The sequence below is a fragment of the Salvia miltiorrhiza genome, chromosome 5 (genome assembly GCF_028751815.1).
Source record: "Salvia miltiorrhiza cultivar Shanhuang (shh) chromosome 5, IMPLAD_Smil_shh, whole genome shotgun sequence".
Classification (NCBI taxonomy): domain Eukaryota; kingdom Viridiplantae; phylum Streptophyta; class Magnoliopsida; order Lamiales; family Lamiaceae; genus Salvia; species Salvia miltiorrhiza.
Window position 1 is genome coordinate 32,520,664 of NC_080391.1, and position 18,346 is coordinate 32,539,009.

At 36.7% G+C, this 18,346-nt stretch overlaps 1 protein-coding gene and 1 long non-coding RNA gene across 3 annotated transcripts; both read right to left on the bottom strand.

Annotated features, from left to right (window-relative positions):
• Nucleotides 1-2,506: 2,506 nt before the first annotated feature.
• LOC130986870 (probable leucine-rich repeat receptor-like serine/threonine-protein kinase At3g14840) lies at nucleotides 2,507-11,546 on the bottom strand. Of its 2 annotated transcripts, XM_057910397.1 has the most exons (24): nucleotides 11,309-11,546; nucleotides 11,036-11,210; nucleotides 8,161-8,232; nucleotides 7,819-7,887; nucleotides 7,654-7,725; nucleotides 7,492-7,563; nucleotides 7,328-7,399; nucleotides 7,185-7,256; nucleotides 7,029-7,100; nucleotides 6,884-6,955; nucleotides 6,734-6,805; nucleotides 6,419-6,490; nucleotides 6,139-6,204; nucleotides 5,956-6,018; nucleotides 5,841-5,873; nucleotides 5,718-5,755; nucleotides 5,235-5,614; nucleotides 4,910-5,105; nucleotides 4,465-4,611; nucleotides 4,217-4,335; nucleotides 3,905-4,115; nucleotides 3,553-3,790; nucleotides 3,205-3,355; nucleotides 2,507-3,090 (listed from the first exon to the last, which is right to left on the bottom strand). In XM_057910397.1, the coding sequence occupies exons 1-24, from the start codon at nucleotides 11,442-11,444 to the stop codon at nucleotides 2,737-2,739; spliced, it is 3,024 nt and encodes a 1,007-aa protein (XP_057766380.1). In that variant the 5' UTR covers nucleotides 11,445-11,546; the 3' UTR covers nucleotides 2,507-2,736. The 2 variants fall into 2 exon arrangements, with proteins under 2 accessions (XP_057766380.1, XP_057766381.1); XM_057910398.1 differs by lacking the exons at nucleotides 11,036-11,210; nucleotides 11,309-11,546 and adding an exon at nucleotides 8,543-8,741.
• A 2,923-nt stretch (nucleotides 11,547-14,469) lies between these two features.
• Nucleotides 14,470-16,324, bottom strand: LOC130986871 (uncharacterized). Its single transcript, XR_009089463.1, has 3 exons — nucleotides 16,186-16,324; nucleotides 15,054-15,182; nucleotides 14,470-14,960 (listed from the first exon to the last, which is right to left on the bottom strand). It is a non-coding gene; the product is annotated as an uncharacterized LOC130986871 (long non-coding RNA).
• Nucleotides 16,325-18,346: the final 2,022 nt, after the last annotated feature.

Consider the following 18,346-nt stretch of genomic DNA (forward strand, 5'->3'; position numbering starts at 1 on the left):
AGAATTTAACATTAAAGTCTTAAGTTAGAGAAACATAAGACAAATAAGAGCTAGTGCAACAGCGGAAGACAAAACACGGAGTTGAACTAGGCTAGCATTTTCCTAAACATTTCATAATTCTTAAGAGCTAGCATTTTCCTAAACATTTCATAATTCATAAGAACAGTTTATCCAATTATACTTGACATTAGTTAAAAGGTTTTAAAGTGAAATAACTTCTAAGCATGTTAAAATATTTTATTATATTGCACGCAATTGTCACACGACCTTTTAGCCACCGACGAATCTATTACTTCTGCTTACTTGAATTGAGAGCGTAACCCAACCAAGTTCCCATTTGGGACCCAATGCTCCGGAACACATCCCGTCGAGCACCCTTATAACGCCTCATATATAATTAGTGCCCGAATGGAGATTAACACACCTAATCAGCTAATAGGTGTACACAATTTTCAAATAACTTAAATTTTAATTAAGTCAAAAGTTCCAATTGGAGAAACATATGCATTCATCCATTTATTTCAGACCAAGCATAACATTATCACACTGAGCCAATACAAGAAAAGAAAAGGATCTTTATAAAAGAAGAGTTTTGAAGCCTGTTGATAAAAATGGAGTCTTGATCTTGTTTTAGCTTGCCTTCGAGTCTGAGGTGTCGAGTTTGTTGGTCGTCTTGCTGATGAGTTGCGTCAGGGGAGAGTGGGTTGACGGCGGCGGCCACGGCTGTCCCCTGGTCGCCGGAATTCGAGAGAGAGAACAGGGGTTGGGGCGGTGGCTGGTCTGGGCTGGGTTTTGTCGGGGTCAGGACGGCGGCAGCCATGGGTTGCTGTCGCCGAGAGAGAGGCCGAGGGAGGCGGCGGCGTTTCGTCGTCGCCAAGGAGGAGAGAGAGCAGGGGGAGTGACAGGGGGGGTTCGAGGGAGAAGTGGCCGGAGCGGCGCTCGTTGCCGGGCACGATGGAGTAGCAGCGGCGGTGGTGTCTGGCGGAACCAAGAAGGGGAGAAAGTTCCGAGGGAGATAAGAGACGGCGGCGGCTGTCGTTGCAGTCGCCGAAAAAGGGAGAAAGGAGAAGGGAGGTGGAGCCTGTCGCCGCTTGCTCCGGCGAGCTCCGACGGCGGCGAAATTTCGAGAGGAGAGAGGGACGAGTAGATCTTGGTGAGGAGGGAGAGAGATCCGATTGAGAGAGGGAGGAAACTGAAGTGTGTGTGTGCGCGCGCGTGACTGATAGGGAGGGGGGAAGAAAAGGGGGGGATAGGGGGGGTGTTGGGCTAGGGTTGAAGTTGGGCTGTTGGGCCATTGTTTTAATTTTCAGTATGGGCCGATGTTATGTGTTGGGCCCTTATTTTATTCAAGGACTTTGGACTGCCTCTTATTTTTAATTAATTGAACTATTAATTAGTTTAATTAATTTATTTAAAGGATAATTTGTATAATAATATTATATTATTATTATGTGCATATTTTGAGTAATCACTTACTATATGTTAAGCATGACATGAAATTGCATTATGTTTTGCAATAAGAGTATTTATGATTTAATTGGTTTTATTTATAATTCCAATTATTAAAGAAAATCGAGTAAGGATATTGTTGGTGTCCTTAACTCAAGAATTTTAGTTTTCAATTATTTATTCATTAAATTTTGAAAACCCGGCTAAGTGAATCATAGAATGTTAAGCAGTTTACCGTGACTTGTGTTTAGATTTAAGAGACCTATTAAGAATAGATTTCTTGTAGGCCTTGAATATCAGGAGGATTAGCACTGCTATTCCGATTCAGAGATAAGGTTAAACGATAGGCTTTGCCTAAACAGGTGGGCTTATTTTTCAAATGTATGATTGAGCTATTGAGCTTAAATGTTTCATGAAATACAAACTGTTTATCCAATAAATATTTTTGTGCACTCTAAATGTAAATACTATGGCAAAAACTTGGGTGAGATTGAGTGTATGCGTGAGACGGATCGGGGCAGGGCTAGGGCGTGGATCGGGGCGGTTCGGGTCGAAAAACACAAATAATTAAAATAATTATTACTGTGATGAAAAATAATAATCAATATGAAGAAATGCATTTTCTTGTGAAACATTACTTTTTTTCACGACAATTGTTATTTTTACTCACGAGAACTTGTACTTTTCATTTATTTGATCAAGGAATTATTGTCGTAAAAAAAATCATTGATATGACGAAAGATAATGTTTTAATAGATATCATAATACTAAAAAAAGCAAAAAAATATTTCCTCTCGAAATTAAACCATTGCCTGAGAAATGATATATGGAGTGTACCACTGAGCTAGCACTATGTTTGTAGAGTTACGAATACTTCTTATTTATAGGTGAGAACCAGTCTCATACATGAGACCTGTCTCAGCAGTTTCATGGGAGACCAACTCAAATACTATTTGTTACAGTGTATATAACATTTTCTTCATCTTTCTCCAAACTGAAAAACGATATACCAAATAAAATGGAATTTATAATACAACATTTTTACTTGATCGTCAACTTCAACTTCAAATCACGTTTCTTTGCAAGATACCCTCAAGTTCACAAAAGAAAGTTAATAAATTAAATGTGTAACAACTTGCTGTATCATTTTTCTTTCACTGTATTGTGACGAGCATGCAAATGTGTGATTGCACATGAGCAACAAGTATATGCTTTCTCTTCTCTTTCATTGTAGCACTCACAATGGAGGGGGGAAATATACAAAGTTGAGAAGAAACAAACAAATAGTTAGAGATCTCTCTTCTCCCAGTACTCAGTGTCCACAGTGACTGGATAGAGATCAGCGGTGGCAGTTGAGGAGCCTGTCCATGGCACATCCATGGATATGCTCTGCCCCTCTGTCTCCTCACCCCTCATCTTCGCAACCGAGACATCTGCCACGTCTAAGGCCAAGTGTTGAATGCCAGCTCTCCCCTCCAGCATGCTCACCACTGCTGACATGCTTGGCCTCTCCGCGGCCACTGCATTCGTGCAGTGTAGCCCCACGTTGATGGCCGTCAAGGCTTCTTCTCTGTTGAACTCTGATCCTAATCTCGAGTCCACTAGCTCAATCAAATTCCCTCTCCCCTTCAAAGTATTAGCCTGAGGGAAAAGGAAACCAATCAACTCATTCAGCATTTATGCAGTATGTAGCGAGTGATTCAAATCAAAACTTATTAACAAGAAGAGATATGGCGAGGTAAATATGTATATTACCCAATCAAGAAGATAAAAGCAATCATCCTTAGTCTTCATGCTAGTGTTGCTCCTTCCACTGACGACTTCCAAGAGAACTACTCCGAAGCTGTATACATCTGCTTTGTCTGTCAGATAGCCTCGCATCGCATATTCAGGGGCCATGTATCCACTGCCATAACCAATTAATGTCTCTACTTAGTTTTTCTAGCTAACCATATTTAAGTTTATAGCACAAGTCAAAATTGCATCTTTGCTACTACAAACACTCCATGTTGGTATATGGGAAGTTGGAAGTCTTAACATAGAAGGTTTGATTATGGATATATGTATGAGTAGAAGCAGAGACAAGTGTGAATAGACACTCACAAAGTTCCAGCAACACGGGTGCTTATATGAGTATTATCCTCTTCATCGAGCTTGGCAAGTCCAAAATCAGATATCTTAGGTATTAGGTTCTTATCGAGGAGCACATTCGTGGCCTTGATGTCACGATGAACAATTTTCAGCCTCGATTCCTCATGGAGATAAGCCAAACCTCTTGCTATACCAATGCAGATCTTGTGCCTTGTAGGCCAGTCTAATTTCAATTGGTGCTCTTCTGGACCTGTAAACATATAGCTTTTATACATGTGTTTGAAGCTAGAAAAACACAGATTCTGTAGAAAACATGATGCTCATCTCCTTTAATCTTCTTGGTGTAAAAGCAATGAAAGCTTACCAAATAATGCACGAGCAAGGCTGTTATTTTCCAGATACTCGTACACGAGCAACAACTGGTTGCTTTCAATGCAGCATCCGTACAGCTTCACGAGATGAGGGTGTTGTAAAGCAGAAATCATGCCTATTTCATTTATGAATTCGCGGTTCCCTTGCTTTGATTTGGAAGAAAGCTGCTTTACAGCAATGACTGTGCCGTCTAATAAAACACCCTTTAAAAGAGACAGCACATTAAACCAAGATCAGAATTGAAGAGTAAGGCTAATGATAAAGGATATTTTTGTTCACTAGCAATATTTGTAGTTTATGTTACCTTGAATACAGGACCAAAGCCACCTTCACCGATCTTATTAGCAGGATCGAAGTTGTTTGTGGCAGCTTTGATTTGCCTTAGGGTGAATGATCCGGTGTGAAGGTCTAAACCCTTCAAATCTGAGAAAAGAATCAAATAAGTCAGGTACAAACTCTTTCTAATTTGCTGAGTTCACTCTTATGATCAGAATATATAAACTACATGAAGAACTCATTAATGCAAGATTTGCACACATGTAGAGTGATTACCGTTGTGCATTGAGTCTTTACGTCTAAAACAGCCCTTCCACCAGAGAACACCCAAAAGCAAAATGACTGCGAAAAGAACTCCTATCACTATACCAGCAACAACACCTCCAGAAATGCTGCTTCCACCTTCTGACGGGGGCGTAAAGTCTGAACAGATATGGGATATGGAGAGCTCAGATGAAGTGAAAACATATTCTGTATATAATACACAAGGCTAAAAGCTCAAAAACAGAATTTGTTCCACACCAGAATTCATGTTTGGAAACTTCTGTTTTAGAGTTGGAAGATTAGCATAAGAGCTGAAGTCATACTATGTAAAACTCCAAGTGACACTAAAAGGTTTTGAGATTAGCAAGAATGTTTGAATTTTTTGCCACACAATCTACTAGTATCAATGAAAGATGAAGCAACAATTTGTCGAGCGAATCCACTACTGGAGACTTACTAGGATCGACGGATATGGCTGAAATGAGAGGACCATAGACTCCCCTAAGAGGAATGCCATTTGTACCCTTTCCAGCCCACTGGAAGCGGATGTCCAACGTATTATCAGTAACAACCGCAGTGAAGTTTTTCGTGAGTGGCTTGTTCACTCCTCCTGCTTCTAGTTGAATGTTGAAATCCTTCAGCTCCAGCTTCCCCTGAAATAATTTGATTTCAGAAATATCAGATATTTGATAGTAACTTTTCGAAAACCAAATACTAGAATCAAAAAATCCACATTCTTTCTGGACATTTGCTCATAGAGAGAGCCTCTAGCATATAAGTACCTGAATGTAGACGTCAAATATACGCCTTCCGAGGCTACTGTATGTTCTGTCATCAGTAAACATGATCTCCGCAAAGTGAAGGTTTACTGTGTAGTTTCCATTTATCATACAATATCCATAATAAGTCAACGAGATGGGAGAAAGGCGTGCATCCGTGTAGAGCTTCTGGTTCTGTCCGGAAATGCTTGAGGCGTTTTGCCAGGTGAAGGAGTCTCGGGGACGATCATCATCCAAGAAGTGACCAGTGCTGCTAAATCCCCAATTAGTCCTACTCCTGAAGAAATTCGAAGCCCCACCAGAATTTGTATCATCATCGTAGCTAGATCCCCCATCATCCACTTCTTGTCTTCCTCCACAGTTTATGCGGAGAAAGGAATACTCTGAGAAAAGCAAGAGATGAATTCTCAACATTTGCTCTAACAAGAAAGTATTATACCAACTCTCTGCAGTGTCTTTTAAATACATGATATCATTATCACTTACTTCGATCACAATTGCTTCTTAAGCAGGAAACAGCACCACTGCCAAGATAATATTCATAAACAAGTTAGATTAATCATATGCAAAAAACAGAAGGCTGTTGAAGTAAAAAAGTATGTAACTAACTTGGTGTTTCCACTTGAGCTGGCAAACAAGTTTCTGGAAAGAATACATGATGTTGAAGTAAGATTAGCAATCCAATATACAGTTTCCACGTAAAGTTAAGTGGTAGAAATCTCACAGGCTACGCGGCTGACACTCCGATGGTAAACTTCCAGATGTGAGGTTGTTGTAAGATAAGTCACTGCAACATTCAAATTGAGACTTTTCAAACAACATTGTTTTGCAGTATTTAGTTACTATGAGTAGGTCCAACAAAAACCAATATCTGGGAACACTCGTTTGTTAAAAGAGAAGCACGTACATGCTGTCCCCGTCTTTCAGCATCCAAGCGGGCAGCGGCCCATTTAGGGAATTCCCAGTTAAATAGCTGCAACATGAGCATCTTGAATGAGCAATCGGTAGTATTTTTGTTGCCATGTCGTTATAGTTGAAGTGGCAGTATTTATATCAATCTTATGATATCACACTATTATCATGAAGATTCAAAGTCCATCCACTTCATCCCAACTGGTTAGCTAGGAAAAAGCTCAACGTTTATTTAGAGTAAACAGTAATGGCTGTAATTAAGTCAAAACTCTTACATGTAGTCCGTGTTTGATAGACCAATAAAGCTCTCGGGAATTGGTCCTGTTAATTTGTTGAAACTTAGATCTCTGCACAATGCAAAAACAGCAAATTAGCCTTACAGAAGAGTGCTAATGCTGCTGTAACTGATGCAAGATCTTAGGCAGTAAGAACTCAGAAATTTTAATGACATGAAAATCATTACATAATTACGAAAACAAAGACAGTATGGAAATTTGATAAGACCTAATTCAAAGAGTATGTATGGTTTGCAGATTAGAATAGGTAAGAAGAACAAAATTAAGCAGACTGAAAATGTTAATTGTACTAACAAGACTTTAAGTGTAGTCATTTCTCCGATATACTCTGGCAACGTCCCAACAATATTGCAACTTCTCAATATCCTGCAATACAATATCCATCGAGTCATATAGAAGCAATGGAATACTCTATGACATAACAATGACAAACATCACACTCACAGTGTCTTTAGCTTTTTCAATGTACTAAGAGATGGTAAACTTGAATCGTTTCCATTCAAGTCGCTGATTCTCCTGCACATTTAGAATCATATGAGTTCTTCTCAATGTCAGAATTTTATGTCAAAGAGCCAGATAGTATACTTACAGGTCAGTCAATTTGGTTAAGGAAGCAATACCAGAAGGGATTGGGCCAGCTAGACCACTAGCCTGAATCACGCTGAAACGGAAAACACAGTATATCAAGAGTTGATCAGTAAAGGGATTATCTAAAACATAAATGCAAATGTTGATCAAGCCTTACAGTTTTTCCATATTTGTCCAGTTCTGGACAAAATTTGGTATGCTTCCTCTGAAGCTGTTATCACTAACACGACTGCACCGAAATGACATTTAGATATGTGAAAGATTGAACAAGTGGTAGAATAAAAATGAGAAGAAACTTACAAGTCAGTCAGAGTGGTCAACTTTGCTAGATTTGCGGGCAACTCTCCAGTTAGATTGTTGGAGGTAAATAGTCTAGAAATTAGAGAAAAACAACAACCATAAATGGGTAAATGAATGATAAAGCATTTTAAGTGAGAAGTGAAAAGAAATTGCAGAGGGCTTACAATCTTTGTATTTGAGGAAGATTCCCTAACTCGGGAGGTATAGCTCCAGACAACTGATTGTACTCCAAAACCCTTCAAATAATGAAGAGCATCAGCCATCAGCAAACACTCTATATGTTAGTATCAAATAAATCACAAAATTGGCAGAGGATGAAATGTTACAGTTGTTCAAGTGTAGTGATGTTGGCGAGCTCTTTTGGTATTGAACCAGTTATACGGTTTCCAAGCAGGGAACTGCACAACACAACACAACACAACACAACACAACACTCGTTAATTAATCATTACCAAGAGAGAGAGAGAGAGAGAGAGAGAGAGAGGGCGTACATATTTACAAGTTTCATGGAAGCCCATTCTAGAGGGATGGTGCCGTTGAGGTAGTTCCGAGTAAGGTCACTGTGGAAGACCGTTAAATTAGTTAGTCTCAGGCAGACTATTTCTATTTTAAATATTACCGGTTTGGATCCAAATATACTCCTCACTACTTCCTTCATATGATAAGACGGCGTTCAATATTTTTTTTGTTAATTGAAATATGATTTTAAACAGATAGATGCTTGTTAGTGAAGGGGTAACGTTGAATTAGAATTAATAAAGCCTAATTAAAAATGAACAAATTTTAATCCCATACGTCATTACATAAGACAACCTCGACTTATCATTACTTACATCTCTTGAAGGAATGGGAGTCTGACGAGCTCGCGTGGGACTGATCCTTTAAGACTCTGAGCCTTCAGAATTCTGCATTTTGTTTGCCAACAAAATACAATTAATATACTACTTAAATAACAAAGTTTTAACATAATCGAAATGATAATAGTACATTTTATTCCATTCCTCAGAATTAAAAAAAAAAAAAAGTGCTCATCCTTTATAACAAAAAAAGTGATAATACCCAATCCACTCACAAAATAAAGACATTTTATCCTTAATGAATAAATGAAACAAAATAAAACTACACATCATCTTTCCCACTCTCTCATCTTCCTCACTCACACAGAAAAAAAATGCCATCTCCCACGCAAACTCAAAGAATGATTCAATGGCGAACCTTCACTTTAACCGCTTTTTCCTTAATCGGATCCAAATTCGGTTTTGACCCTTTCCCCAACATTTGCCTGCTCAGAAACGCCGACCGATCTCTCCAAAATCTCTACAAAGCAATGGAATCTCGCGTCTTCTGCGGCCGCCACCTTTTCTCTCATTCGAACTGCCGCAGCACTTTCTCTTCTCCGACACGCTACGGAAACACCGCGTTCGGTTTCAACATGGTGTTCACGATGGTTAATCTCCAAGCTTGCTCCAAGGATAGCAGGATCGACTTACCCTTCGTCAATTATGTTCGTGCAGATTGTATTTATCTTTACACACTTGATCGTGCGAGTGTGTAAACGTGTATTATATTACACGAAACACGATTAATACATGCTTAGGTCATGCGAGTGTTTAAGCATGTACTCCCTCCGTCCTTCAAAATTCATCTCTTTCTATTTTGGTTCGTCCCCAAAACATCTTCCTTACCTACTTTTGGAAATAATTCCACTCACTATTAGCCTTACAATCTTCACTTTTTGTGGAACTTATTCTCCACTCATCAAATACTTAACTAATTTTTATTAAAACTCGTGTCACCCTCCATTAGGAAGATGTTCGAGGGACGGAGGGAGTATTAACTAAAATTGATCTATAGCACGCTTACACGTAAAATCATGCGTCGCGTGAGTGTATAAACGTGCATTAACTAAAAAGCTTAATGCATGCCTAGACGCTGAAGGGTAAAATGGAAAGAGTGGATATTTTTACTACTATGTTTTTATAAATTATAAGTGTGGGTATTACTATTTGTTTTCGCTGTTCGAAAATGGGTATTGTTCATTTTGTATCTATATATATATATATATATATTAATGAAATATATTAGATGAAAAATATTATTTGTTCAATAGACAAGTTTCTATTTTCTCCTGTATCCGGTCCCTCGTTTTGCCAAACTGCCTTCTTTTGATAAATATGTTAGTAATATTTACAAGGGCTAATTCATAAAATCCTTTGCCCCATCAAATAGTTTTAAATGAGGAAATTCATAATATGTGACAATCTTAATTTAGAGAAAATAACATCCTTCTATATAATAGAAGCAAATAAAATATTACGAATAGTTAGATGAATTTCAAACTCAGAGCATCGTACTTAATACATTTGATGGGTTCTTTAACTGTTCCACAATTTATTGTGTCCTACTATTTAATCTTAATATTTTATAACTATTTATTATAACAATAAAAAAATCATATTAATTAAACCTAATTAATATTTATCACTAAAATTAAAATTTTAAAAAATTATTTACCCTTAATTTGAATTAATATAATAACCCTAATACTATTAATTTAAAAATAGAAAATAAATATAAAAAATAATTACTAATTATATTAATAAAATTGAGTTAATTATCTTAAATGATACCAAAATATAATTCATTCACATTAAAAAAATAAAAATAAAAATAAGAAACTAAAAATAGTACCCATGTGCCAAATGAAGTGTACTCTAGCATGATAACAGGCAGTCATTGGGCCACCGAAGGATATTTTAATCAATTATTATGATAAGGAAATGAATTCGATATATGGTGTTGACATCTAAAATTCTTGAATTTTATTAGAAGGGTAAAGTAGAAATGATGGTATGCATTTATTGACCTAATAAGAAAAGGGAAGTAATCATATTTTAGGTCAAATGGGCCGGTATGACAGCAGAGAAATGATCTTTCACATAACTAGAAAAGGGAAGTAATCATATTTTAGGCCAAATGGGCACAGCAGATACAACTTCTGTTTTTCAAGGAGCACATAAAGTTTTTATTCTTTTTCTTATGTAATACGACTTCAAGAATTACCTCCTACAAGCTAAAATTTCTAATATATATAGAAAAACAAATTTTCACCAGCTAATCACCACATCTGGATTTAGGAAATATTATTTTATCAATTAATTCTCAGTCCAATAATTGCAAAAAAAAAAAAATCAGACAACTAAAAATAAAATACAGCTGTAAATATTAAAAAAGGCAGAAAGAAATAAGCTGTGGCAAAGCTTGTGATATTATTTCTACAATAACAATTCATTCTGGGTAAGTCTATTTATGAAAAGAATGAATAACACTAAGGAATTTTTCCCCATTAATTCCACATTGGCCGACAAATTATTAGGTGTATTTACTCTCTTTTTTCTGCATTCACCTGCCCCCAAATCTTTAATGCGGCACAATTTACCCACGCTTCGGCATTACCTTATGATGCTTGAGCTCTTTTTTTTTTTTTGTGGAAAAAGTACATTTGGAAATATATTGAAGACATTACAACAGAGTCCAAAAAAATTTAGGAATTTTTCACCAAAGGAAAGCATGGGAATAAGTTGAGAAGCTAGGTCATCACTAAAATTATGGTTATGCATGCATAATTGATCCGAATGTAATTTAGTAGTATATGAAAAAGCTAAGATTATTTAGAAAAATAAGCAGAGGTGAAAGAAAATAACTGACATGCTGGTGACGTGGCAGGTGGAATTATTGTCAAATGTGCAGTTGCAAGTTAGTGCATTTTCGTTGCCTTTAACCGGATTCTGGATCGCCCAACCCGACGACCCGCTGCATGGATCCACGCTGAAATCCCAATCCTCCTTCCCTAACCTCCTCGCTATTACCCTCAGTGATTCCACTACCAAACACACAATAATCAACAAATTTAACCATAAACATTTATTCAGACTTCTATAATAGTATTCAAATACAATGCTATCTATGATATATATGAACCTTCATCAGGAGGCAAAACAGCTGCACCACAAACCAACCCCACAACCCAAATCAACGCAATAAACCTCCAAAATAGCATTGTGAAGAAGAAACTAGAATGAAGATTGATTAATTCATTTCTAAGAAATGATATCATCTTTTTTGCATATTTCTCAAGAGTCAAGACCCAGACTTAGATTTGAGAGAGAGAGAGAGATGGGTGTGAAGAAGATAAGCGAGTGAGGATAAAAGTGTAGTTGGCCAGTTGCAATATTTATGATAAGAAAATATATAAATACGCGTTTACTATCTGAAAATTCAATAAATTAAGCAGAAAAGGATGGGAAATAAGAAGAAGTAGTAAGTTTGTCAATCAAGTTGGTAGGTACCACGTAGTTGTTTTGTTTGAGCTCAAACATCTAGACAAAATATTCAATGAAGACAAAAAAAATTAAAATTATTTTTAATTATAAATCTCAAGTATGACCGAGGCGATATACGATGGGAAAGAGTAAGGTTTGACTGTACGGTGAAGTAGGGAAAACTCTGGCTCGACAACTTGTTCGCACTCACATGCTCTCATAAATTTCCAGCTTAAATATTCGAACACAAACGTTGACTCAAATGAAAAAGACAAAACATTGACTCATCTCTGCTCTATTTGTTTGCCGGTAAATTCTATGCTCATCGGGGATTTACTGCATTTCCGCCTTTGGATCGTGCTGCGTACGTGTCACCAAGCTTTTTCAAAATTATTTTTTATTTTTTGCAATAAGGAGTTAACGCTTTCGTCAATGTGTTTATTAGTTTTCGGGAACTGTTGTATTATGGCATATATTATATAGTGAAGTGTATTCACTGGCCCAACATCTAAACTAAAATGAAAGAATAAAAAGAGAGCTCCAAAGATAATGGAAAGAGGAAAATATGGAGAGTAGTATTTAAAAAGAAAAATTGCACCAAAATACACGAACTTTGTCGAAAATTCATATCTGACGCGAAGTTGGGATTTATATTTTAATACATCAATTTAATAAGTTGTTCAATTTTAACACAATTTTCATTTTCGGCGACCGGAAATTCTTACGTGGCGCTTACGTTCTCAACTTATCCAGCGTGGATTGGAAATGACACCGTTTTACTTGTGTGTAATTACACGGCATCGTTTTGTTTACTGAAATAAAAATAGGGTTTTCTGATTTTAATCAATCAATACGGTGTCGTTTCTTTTGCGAGTGGTTACTAATTCCAAAGAAATCCAGTCAATTGAGGAATATTGGAGTTCGGATGACTTGTCAAAACTGCTTACAAGTAGGGCATAATTCCAGGGGCTGCAAAAATGAGAAAGTTACTAAGCTAGAAAATGAGCAAGTACATTATTATGCTTATTCAATCATCATTTTAGTTTGCTATCAAATATAACCAATGTCATTGTTGTATAGAGCACGAGGGGGCCGGAGGCCTCGGAAAACATGAGCTGGAACAAGTGATGGGAATCAAGGTGTGCTACATGATGGTTCAAGGAAGAGAGCAAGAAGATGATCAAAAGGAGGAGGAAATGATGCAGGCCAACAACCAAGCTCACAAGTTGGACAGGATGCAAGCAAACAACCAAGCTCCCAAGGCAAAATTCTAACCCAACATAGTCAAGTGACTGGAAGCTTATGTTGGATAAGCTTATGTTGGATTGTAATTTTAGTGGAAGTACATAGGGGATTACTTCTGCTTTTTTTGAAACGAAATTGCTATCATGTTGGCAAACGTTTGAAAGCCAAGCACCTTTTTACTTCTGTTTTGAATATCATGACCAACTGATTCAGCTTTGATTAATCAATGAAATTTTCGAAGGCCATTTCAGGTTGCCATCATATAATACTTCTTCTTCATTGAACATGAACTAAAGTGTTGGATTCAGAAAGAGGTGCATCAAAATAGGTTATTCATTTCATATCATGATCAAAGTCATAAGGCTTACAAAATGTTGGCACCTAACACTAGACCTAACAAGATTACAATAGTAATATCATGATCAAAGTCATAAGGATTACAATCACCCAACGCATGCAAAATAACTTCTTCCCACAAGAAATCTTCATATCCTCCAACTCTTTGATCTTCTGTTCCAATTCACAAAATTTTCCTTCAAGCTCTGTCACTCTAGTTAAACAATTCTCAACAAATTCATCAAAATGGAAATTCGAAACTACATTAATCAATTGCTTTTGTGCCGTGTCCACCCAGAGGAAGAAATTACACTGACAATGAAGCAAAGTAAAGAATATCAGATGGAAAATTTTCAAATTAAAAGAGAGAAATTGAAAATTTCATGGTGAAATCGAATTGAAGGGGATTCTTACGTCTCCATACTGACAACAATAAAACTTTCGACCGGGATTTTTTGAAGTTCTAGAGGTCTCCACCTTCGCTGGTCTTTTGTACCGGCATGTAATCGCAGCATCCTTTGAACTACTTGAAAACGACGAAGAGGGTGACATGATGATCCCACTCCAGTTCTTCAATTCAAAGCCTCAAACAACCGTGCTTGAAGAGGGAGAAACGTAGGGTTCCTGTTTTGAAATTGGAAGAGAAATTAAAATTAGGTTTTAGTTGATTGAGATTAAATAATGAAGAGTGTAAAACGACACTGTTTTATTTAACAACAAACGACGTTGTTATGTGTTTAGTACGGCGAACGGAATGGCGTGTGTCAGTGAGTCACGTAGGAGCAACGTCATTTTTTAATTTGGGGGAAATGAAAAATTTTGTTAAAATTGAACAACTTATTAAATTGGTGTATTAAAATGTAAAATCCTAACTTCGCGTCAAATATGGATTTTCGACAAAGTTCGTGTATTTTGGTGTAATTTTCCCTGTTTAAAATTAAAAAATGGAGAGCTCTATTTTCTGATACACTTCTTGATAGCATACATAGAGGTATTTAAACTACCAATGGAAGGATTTAGACTACAATTTAAAAAGAATTCTAGACTACAAAGACAAATTAATGAAGGTTGGGAAAAACTAAGAGACTAGACAAAGGAACAACCGCATTAACTAAAAGTTGTTGGTTCAAAAAAGTAGCTTTAATCTCAACACCCTTAAAGCGATTCTTTGAATGTCAGTCCGAGTGTAGCTCTCAACTTCTCAAACGACCTTTTCAAAAGTGATTTCGTAAATATGTGCAAATATTACCCCATAAGAACCTTTTCACGTATGAAGTGATGCTCGAGTTCAATATGCTTTGTTCTTGCGTGAAAAACGGGATTCGATGCAAGCTTTATAGCACTCTGATTGTCTCCATATAGTGTCGTGGGTTTAAGAATCTGCGTGTGAACATCACTGAAGAGTCTTCACAACCAAACACATTTTTGAGCTGCTAGAGAAGATGCCTTATATTCAAGTTCTGTAGTTGAGAGTGAAATTGAATTTTGCTCTTGCTGCACCAGGAGATACATGTAGGACCACAAAAGAAAGCATAACCTGATGTAGACCTTCGATCATCCAAATCTCCTCCGAAATCAGCATCCGTATAACCAAATAATGACATATATATATATGCACCTTTTTCCATATAACAGACCAAGATCTGTGGTATTGCTAATATACTTCAGAATTCTCTTGGTCGCGTGAAGGTGTGGTTTCATTGGTGATTGCTTACACCTGCTCACAAGACCTACAACAAAAGATATATTCAACCTCGTAATAGTTAAATAAATAAGACTTCCAACTAAGGCACGATATGGCCGAGGATCTTCTAAGAAAGAACCTTCGCCAGTAGATCACCCCCAATCACTTTTAGTCGCTCCTCTACTCGAGTCAAGTACATGGTTTTGTAGTACGTACTGATCTGGGACTTTACATCGATTGTGTCGGGCCTCCTATAAGGGATAATCTCCTATTTCATAACAATAAATCACAACAAGAACAGTTAAAAATCTATTACTTACAATTAAATATTAAAAACAGTTAGCAATGAAATATAAAATCAAATGAAACATAATTAATAATTTAAAAAAGCTCAAAAAACTAACTAGTTGTCGAAAATTATTTTTAAAGAGCACTAGCCGTCTAGTTTCCATCTAAGGCGACTAGTGCCCTAAAAACATCAATGTTCGGCGGCTAGTGAGTTCGTTAGCGTAGTATAAACCTCGTTATTTTTAATACACACTTAACCATTTTTTTTGTAATTCAAACATGCTCACACATTGCACAACCCCTCTGTAATTACTATAAACTATTCAAACCACAATAAATTAAATATTAAATCACCCGAAACATAATTAAAAAATTAAACAAGCATAAATAACCAACTAGCCACCGAGAACTATTTTTTTTAGCACTAGCCGTCGGGTTTCCATCGTGGACAGCTAGTGCCCTAAAGGAATAATGTTCGGCGGCTAGTTGGTTAATTATGCTTGTATCACTCTTTTAATTCAAAATACACACTTAATGAATTTTTGAAACTTCAAACATGCTGATGAATAGTATTAGCAATCTTCAATCTCAATAAAATATTGGTAACTCAAGCAATTAAATACCAACCAAAATCAAGCATAATAAAATAATTATTTAAGCCTAAAAAATAATTAGCCTAGTGATGTTTTTCGATTTCTATAGATGCTTAAAACTAACAACCTACGAATTCGTATAGCATAACTATAAAAATATGCATAAAATCAACCAACCTATAAATTCATAAATTCTTTTCCAACTCAATGTATTCGAATTTAACTTGCATAAAATACAAAAAAAAATATGCTCAAATACAAATCCATAAGATACTAATGAAGAAGCCGTGAATTGGTCTCTCTTAAATTCATAACATACAAGTTCAACCAAGCTAGAAATTCATAAGATACTAATGAAGAATTCAAGATGTTAAAGGGTTGGATTCTTACTTGGTTTGAAGAAAAAGCCATGGAGTGCAATTATCGGTCAGCTACTCTTGCAAGAATGAGCCGTGGATTGTTCTCTCTCTCTCTCAACAAACAATAGCCGTGAATTGTTCTATCTCTCTCAACAAACAATAGCCGTGAAATGTTTTTGACTGTGTGGGACGGTTGAAGTCAAACTTCATCCTTATTTAACCTAAAATCTAATTAATACCCCATTTACCTCTTATCTATGTCCGTGAGTTTTGGTAAAAAAAAGCATAGGATTGAGATTCCCCCAAGTATTAATATTAGGCGTGACTTTTGCTGCAAAGGCGTGAGATTCCCACCCTTGAAAATTGTGAATAGTCGTTGCCTTTGTCCAAGTATTAATATTAGGCATGATTTTTTATGCCAAGACTACCCGTGAATACACTCTTGTAAGTCGCATGAGATTCTTCATCAAAAGGCGTGATATTGACTCATGCATTAGTGTGATATAATTAAAGCAAAATCCAAAAAAAATATAGAAAGAAAAATGCGGAAAAAAAAGGAACAACAAAAAAGAACAACAAAAATGCCGACATCTTAATTAAATCAAAAAGTAATAATTAAATTCAAAATGTAATACATTCCAATGTTTTCTGTCCTCAAATGATTGGAAGTACATTTTTTAAGTCAAATGTAAGATGTGCAAGAAAGATGCTGGAAAAGTGCAAACATGATAGTGACATTAAGGGTATCTGTTGGGTCCATGAGGGTTACGAAACTGGTGTATGAGGGGGGGAGGATACACTAGAAGGCTAATTTTGATTTTTAAAACATTTAAAGCTTCTTTGAAAATCTCACTCTCATAAACTGAAAGTAGTCTTGACTGATAATATGGATAAGACGACACTAAATTTCAGTCAAGGTATTTCAAGTTCGAGAGCAAGCACTAGACTGGGATTGAAGAAGGTTCAGTTCAAGACACAGATCAACACACATTTGATCTTGTTTTAGACTTCAGTCTAGTATGAGTTAAAGCAGAAAAGTGTTACGGATCTCACAAACAAATCAAAGATTCGTTTGTTCAATCAATAACACGCTCAACGAAAAAACGGTCTTTTACAAAATAACCTTTTTGAAGGTTGGGTTGTCATTTTACAGAATTCTCTCTTTTACTTAAACCAGTTTCAGTTGAAATAACAATTGAGCACAAAAGTAAATGTGACAACTGAAAGCAATAAAGAACACAGAGAATTTTACGTTGTTCGGATAAACATCCTACATCCATGGTCAGTTGGTTAGACTGACAATCACTAGGCTTGTGCTTACGGATGCATAGCAAACCTTACAACTGAAATAACCGTTTCAATGCCAACACATTGGGTTGGACTTCTCGTCTCTTTTCTCAATCTCACAAGTTTGCTAAGACTTCACTAGTCTTGCTTGCAGGGACTGAGACCTGTTGAGTTTAGATAACCGTCTAAAACTCCAACTCGCAAACACTATTTTCGCTTGATTGAAAATGGAGTTTGTACTACCAACTAGATTATAGAGAACATGCTCTCTGTAACATCTATATAGGCTTGGGATTTACAAAGAAAATGCCTAGAGGTTTTAAGAGAATATATGTAATCAGATAACTAATCTTTTGGCTTTGTGTATTCTCTTCTTCGATTCAAACTAGGAATATGCATGAGTGGGCTGACTTGAAAGTTTGGCAGAGGTTCAGCAAGGTATGTTGAATCAGTGAAGATTGAACTTGGACGTTGAACCTATTTATAGGCAGAGTCTTGAATAGATCTGTTGGTGGAGATTGTCTTTAGGATTTTGCCGTTGTGAGATAACATTTAATTTGGGCTCAAGTCTTCAATCTTCTGATCTCCTTGAGTCTGAAAGAAGTAAAGTCTTCTTTCTTGGAGATGGTGTTTGCAGGCCGATGTGACACAGAAGGTGAGGCTTCGTGTCAGGAAGGACGATCTCCTATCTTCGGCATTTAATGTTTTTGTCCATAGCATTAATTGCATCAAGTACAGTGGTTGACTCATTTAGCTTCTTGAGGAATGGACTGATGCTTGTCCAAAGTATCAGTCAGAGTATATGGGGCGACAGGCTGGGGACGATCGTGGGCGAGGGGAAGGGACGATCGTGGGCACGACGGCGAGGGAGGGAGGGCACGATCGAGCCCATGACGGCGCCCACG